General features: G+C 52.8%; 1 protein-coding gene across 3 annotated transcripts in view; it reads left to right on the forward strand.

Moving 5' to 3' along the window:
* The window catches only part of SMG5 (SMG5, nonsense mediated mRNA decay factor), a 34919-nt gene that overhangs the window by 18547 nt on the left and 10856 nt on the right, over nucleotides 1-5516 (forward strand). For 2 of the 3 annotated variants that reach the window (XM_008059142.2, XM_021712819.1), the window contains exons 11-13: nucleotides 282-419; nucleotides 594-1196; nucleotides 3311-3486. In XM_008059142.2, the coding sequence (XP_008057333.1) occupies nucleotides 282-419; nucleotides 594-1196; nucleotides 3311-3486 (917 nt within the window). The remainder of the gene's footprint in view (nucleotides 1-281; nucleotides 420-593; nucleotides 1197-3310; nucleotides 3487-5516) is intronic. The other variant, XM_021712814.1, reaches the window with a different exon arrangement.

Here is a 5516-nt window from a genome sequence, read left to right on the forward strand (position 1 = left end):
TGGAACTACAGGCGCGCGCTACCATGCCCGGCTAATTTTTGATTTATTGTAGAGATGAGGTCTCGCCAAGTTGCCCAGGTGGGTCTGGAACCCACGGACTCGGGCAATCCACTCACCTCAACCTCCCAAAGTGCGGGATTACAGGTTGAGCCACCGAGCCTGGCTGTGTTTTTTACTTCGGAAGAAGTTTTGGTGGGTAGTTGGGTCCTTGGGAGAGTTGAGAGCAGATGAGATAGAGTTGGAAATGGTGGGCCTCTAATGCCTGGCTTTTCTGGCTTCAGGATCCAAGCAGTACAGTGCAGCCATTGCCTTCACCCTGGCCCTCTTCTCCCACCTCGTCAATCATGTCAACATACGGCTGCAGGCTGAGCTGGAGGAGGGCGAGAACCCTGTCCCGTCATTCCAGAGCGATGGCACAGGTGGGAGAACGGGGAGGTTGTGGCTGTGGAAAGGTCGGCGTGGAGCGTGGGGAGCAGGGAAAGGAACACAGACTTGGGGGTGGGATGTTGGAGAGCAGGGAAAGGAACACAGACTTGCGGGGGGATGTTGGAGAGCTGTTCCCTGGGCTGCCCCTGGCCATCCTCTTTCCACAGATGAACCAGACTCCTCCAAGGAGCCTCTGGAGAAGGAGGAAGAGCCAGATCCCGAGCCTCCCTCTGCAGCACCCCTGGCATGTGAGGGCAGAAAGAGCCGGAAGTTTTCCCGCCTCTCCTGCCTCCGCCGCCGCCGCCACCCGCCCAAAGCTGGAGATGACAGCGACCTAAGTGAAGGTTTTGAATCAGACTCGAGCCATGACTCGGCCCGGGCCAGCGAGGGCTCAGACAGTGGCTCCGACAAGAGTCTTGAAGGTGGGGAAACAGCCTTTGATGCTGAGACGGACTCAGAAATGAACAGCCAGGAATCCCGATCAGACCTGGAAGATATGGAAGAAGATGAGGGGACACGGTCTCCAGCCCTGGAGCACCCTCGGGCAAGATCAGAGGCTCCTGATTCCCTCAATGGGCCACTAGGCCCCAGTGAGGCTAGCATTGCCAGCAATCTACAAGCCATGTCCACCCAGATGTTCCAGACCAAACGCTGCTTCCGACTGGCCCCCACCTTCAGCAACCTGCTCCTTCAGCCTAGCACTGAGGCTCACACCTTACCCTGCCACAGGCCTTGTGTCAATGGGGATGTCGACAAGCCCTCAGAACCAGGTATCTGGGCCTCCGTCATCTGTTCTGTCCATTCCTCTGTGTGAGTGACTTCTCGTTGCTGCCCTGACTGCCTCCTACCCAGCCCTCTGCTTGTTGTATAGCCCACACGTTTTTTCCTGATGATCCACTCTCCTCACTTCTTCACTACCAGCTCTCAGCCAACCCACTTCTTGGTCTCATTTCTCTCCCACTCCACCCTGCCCTGTGGGTGTGGGGCTTTTCTCTCCACCCTGCAATTGTAGCTGCAGCTCCCTCCCCTGGTGCCATCCCAGGTCCCTCCAGGGCTCCGGGAAGCTAGAAAAACCAGCACCCACCAGGGTAGGTGAATTCTTTCCTTGGGTCTTCCCTGCAGAGGGAGTCCCCATTTAGTAGCAACAGCCATTTGTTAAGCCAACCCTATGCCAGGCACTAGGCTGTCCAGTTCTCAGTATCGTCTTATTTAACGTTCTTAGTAGTCTTGTGGTAGAAGAGTTATTCCTACTTTAAATCTTGTCTATCTTGCTTTTTTACCCCAAAACTTTTTTTTTGTTGAGTCAGAGTCTCACTCCATCGCCCAGGTTGGAGTACAGTGGCACACTCACGGCCACCTCAGCATTGACCTGCTGGGCTCCGGCGATCCTTCTGCCTCAGCCTTCCAAGTAGCCGGAACTACAGGTGTGTGCCACCATGCCTGGCTACAGGTGTGCTCCAGCATGCCCAGCTACTTTTTTGGTTTATTTTAGAGACGAGACACTGTGTTGCTCAGGCTGGTCTTAAACCCCTGGGCTTAGGCAATCCTCGCCTCAGCCTCCCAAAGTGCTGGGATTACAGGTGTGAGCCACTGCGCCTGGCTTTACCCCAGAATTTTGTACATGGCACTCCCTCTGTCTGGAACATGCTTTTCCTCCCTTGCTCTGAGCCTGTCACTGGCTAATTCTTACTTGCCCCCTAGATTTCAGCTTGAAAATCCCTTGGTCTGGGGCTCCTTCAAGGCCAGGTTAGATTTGCTTCATGTGACTCCTGCAGCTCTGCAGCCTCCAGCTCTTTCCTGCTCTGGTGAGGTTGACTGTCGACTCGTCTGCCTTCCCAACTAGACTGTGAGCTTCTTGAGAGCAAGACAAGAATACATCTTGTCTCTTGCTGTATCTGTAGTACCCAGAACAGTACCTAGCACTTGGGTGGGACTTAGTAAATATTAAATGGCTGAATGAGTAAAAGCAGTGAGGAAGCTGATGATCAGAGAGGTGAAGGGACCTGCCGGATGTTCTAACTTACAAGGTGGAAGAGCTAGGAGTTGAAAGTAATTCTTTTTGGCCGGGCTCAGCCTATAATCCCAGCACTTTGGGAGGCCGAGGTGAGTGGATTGCCTGAGCCCGTGGGTTCAAGATCGGCCCAGGCACCTTGGCAAGATATCGTCTCTACAATAAAATCAAGAAATTAGCTGGATGTGGTAGCTCACACCTGTTGTTACGGCTACTTGGAAGGCTGAGGCGGAAGGATCACCGGAGCCCAGCAGGTCGACGCTGGGGTGGCCATGAGTGTGCCACTGCATTCCAGCCTGGGTGACAAAGTGAAACTCCAACTCACACACATATACACACACACACAAAAAGAAAGTAATTCTTTTTAACTCTGTGTCCTGGCTTTCTCCCTGTCTGCCCTGCCTTCCAGCACAGAGTAAGCATCTCTTAAATACTGGTTGGGTGAATAGCTGTAGACCAACCTCACAAATTAGCTTGCGTGTGAAAGTGTCATATTTAAAAAGCACCATGTATATTTTTTTTACTTCGAAACTTATTATAAAGCTACAGTAACCAAATCAACATTGTACTGATACATAAACAGACACATAGACCCATGGAACAGAACAGCAAGCCCAGAAATCAATTCACACACAGTCACCTGATCTTCAACAAAGGCATAAAAGACACCATATTTTGAAACAACCAGTTCGTGGGCCTGGAAACATTGGAGAAGGGCCTGTCAGTGAATTCCCCACCTCTTTCTGATGATCAGAATTCCTCTGGAGCCCGGGAAGCGGGGTGGCACGATCCCCCCATGCAGCGCTGAGGCCTGTTGCCAAGTGCCTATTAGTTGTTTATCCCAGTTCTCTCTCCTCCACTCACCCATTCCAGCCTCTGAGGAGGGCTCTGAGTCAGAGGGGAGCGAATCCAGCGGGCGCTCCTGTCGGAACGAGCGCAGCATCCAGGAGAAGTTGCAGGTCCTCGTGGCCGAAGGCCTGCTTCCTGCGGTGAAAGTCTTCCTGGACTGGCTTCGGACCAATCCTGACCTCATCATCGTGTGTGCTCAGGTATGTTGGTCCTCCCCACTGCTTCTGTCAGGCTGCAGGGTGTTGGAGGAGGGGATGAGCTAGGGGCCTGGGCATCCCCTCAGATGGTCTGATCAAGACAAGAATTGTCACCAAGTCCACCTGCCTGTGCTGGGCATTTACACTTCCTTTTTTTTTGAGCTTGTCTCTCTGTTGCCCAGGCTGGAGTATAGTGGCATGATCACGGCTCACCAAAGCCTCAGCCTCCTGGGCTCAGGCAGTTCTTCTGCCTCTTCCTTACAAGTAGCTGGACTATTGACATACGCTACCATGCCCGACTAATTTTTTTTTACAGAAATGAGGTCGTACTATGTTGCCCAGGCTGGTCTTGAACTCCTGGGCTCAAGTAACCCCCCCTGCCTCGGCCTCACAAAGTGTTGGGATTATAGGCATGAGCACCCTTATGCTTTTTACAGGGAAGGAAGGATTTGGCATGACCTTTGCCCTCAAAGAGCCTATGGCTGCAAAGTGGTGAAAGAGCTGCTTTTCTGCTTTGTATCCTCAATGCCAGGCACAATGCTGACCATTATGAGTAATGAAACACATGAAAATATGTGTTCGAAAGCTAAACTTAATGGGTAAATACCAGAGAATCCAGAGAAGAGAGAGTGAGTTGAGTGGTAACAGTGACAGATGAGATGATTGTGAAGGTGTTCTGGGCAGGGGAAATGACTTACGAAGAGTCATACAGCAGGGCAAGCTGTGTCAGGCTGTGTGCCAAGGAGGTGGGGTGGATCCGTTGCGGTTGTCCCCTCCTTCTCAGGTTCAGAGTCTCAGTCTTGTGCCTCTGGTTCTCTGAGGCTTTTATGCAGTGTCATTTGCTTCCAGTGGTACACCTGCCTGCCGTGACAGACCCTCGTCCTCACTGGTCACCCCCTTCCCCATATGAGAGGGTTTGGGTCAGGGTCCGGCACACTCTTGGGTGTGTGCTTGTGTCTGGTGGCAGCTAGTTACTCAATCATTAGTCATTGAGGGTAGTGAAGATGGAGATGCTGGGCCATGTTCCTGGAAAGGTATCCCAGTGTGGGCACATGGGAGGGCTGGAAGGAAAGGTTTCTGCTGGACAAAGCTCCGTAGTCCCCCTTCATTCATCACTGGACCAAGTCCTCCATGAGCCCTGTGTCCTCTTTTTTTTTTTTTTTGAGTTGGAGTCTCACTCTGTCACCCAGACTAGAGTGCAGTGGCCGCTCCCGGCCACCGCAGCCTCGACCTGCTGGGCTCCGGCGATCCTTCCACCTCAGACTTCCGAGTAGCCGGAATTACAGGCGTGCGCTACCACTCCCGGCTGATTTTTGGATTTCTTGTAGAGATGTGGTCTCGCTGCCCGGGCGGGTCTCGAACCCGCGGGCTCAGGCAATCCACTCACCTCAGCCTCCCAAAGGCGCGGGATTACAGGCTGAGCCACCGAACCCGGCTCCCCTGTGTCCTCTTTAAGAAATGTTGTCCAGACTGGAGTGCAGTGGTGCAATCATAGTTCGTTGCAGCCTCAAACTCCTGGACTCAAGGGAGCCTCTTGCCTCTTGCCTCAACCTCCTGAGCTGGGACTATAGGCATGTACTACCATGCCTGGTTAATTTTGTTGTTGTTGTTAGCATCTCACTCTTGCCCAGGCTGGAATGCAGTGGCATGATCATGGCTCACCAAAACCTCCAACTCCTGGGCTCAAGTGATCTTTCTGGGCTGGGCACGGTGGCTCACTTTGGGAGGCGGAGGCAAGAGGATTGCCCGAGTCCAGAGATTTGAGACCAGCCTGGGCAACTTGGCGAGAGCTCATCTCTACAGTAATCCAAAAAATTAGCCCAACATGGTGATGTGCGCCTATAGTTTCAGCTACTTGCAGGCTGAGATGGATCACCTGAGCCCAGAAGGTCGAGGTTGCAGTGGCCATGAGCATGTGACTACACTCTAGCCTAGGCGACAGAGTGAGACTCCTACTCAAAAAAAATGTAGCCAGCTCGGTGGCTCAGCCTGTAATCCCTTGCCTTTGGGAGGCTGAGGTGAGTGGATTGCCT

This window comes from Carlito syrichta, unplaced genomic scaffold (assembly GCF_000164805.1).
Source record: "Carlito syrichta isolate Samal-C Ts95f unplaced genomic scaffold, Tarsius_syrichta-2.0.1 Scaffold90671, whole genome shotgun sequence".
NCBI lineage: Eukaryota > Metazoa > Chordata > Mammalia > Primates > Tarsiidae > Carlito > Carlito syrichta.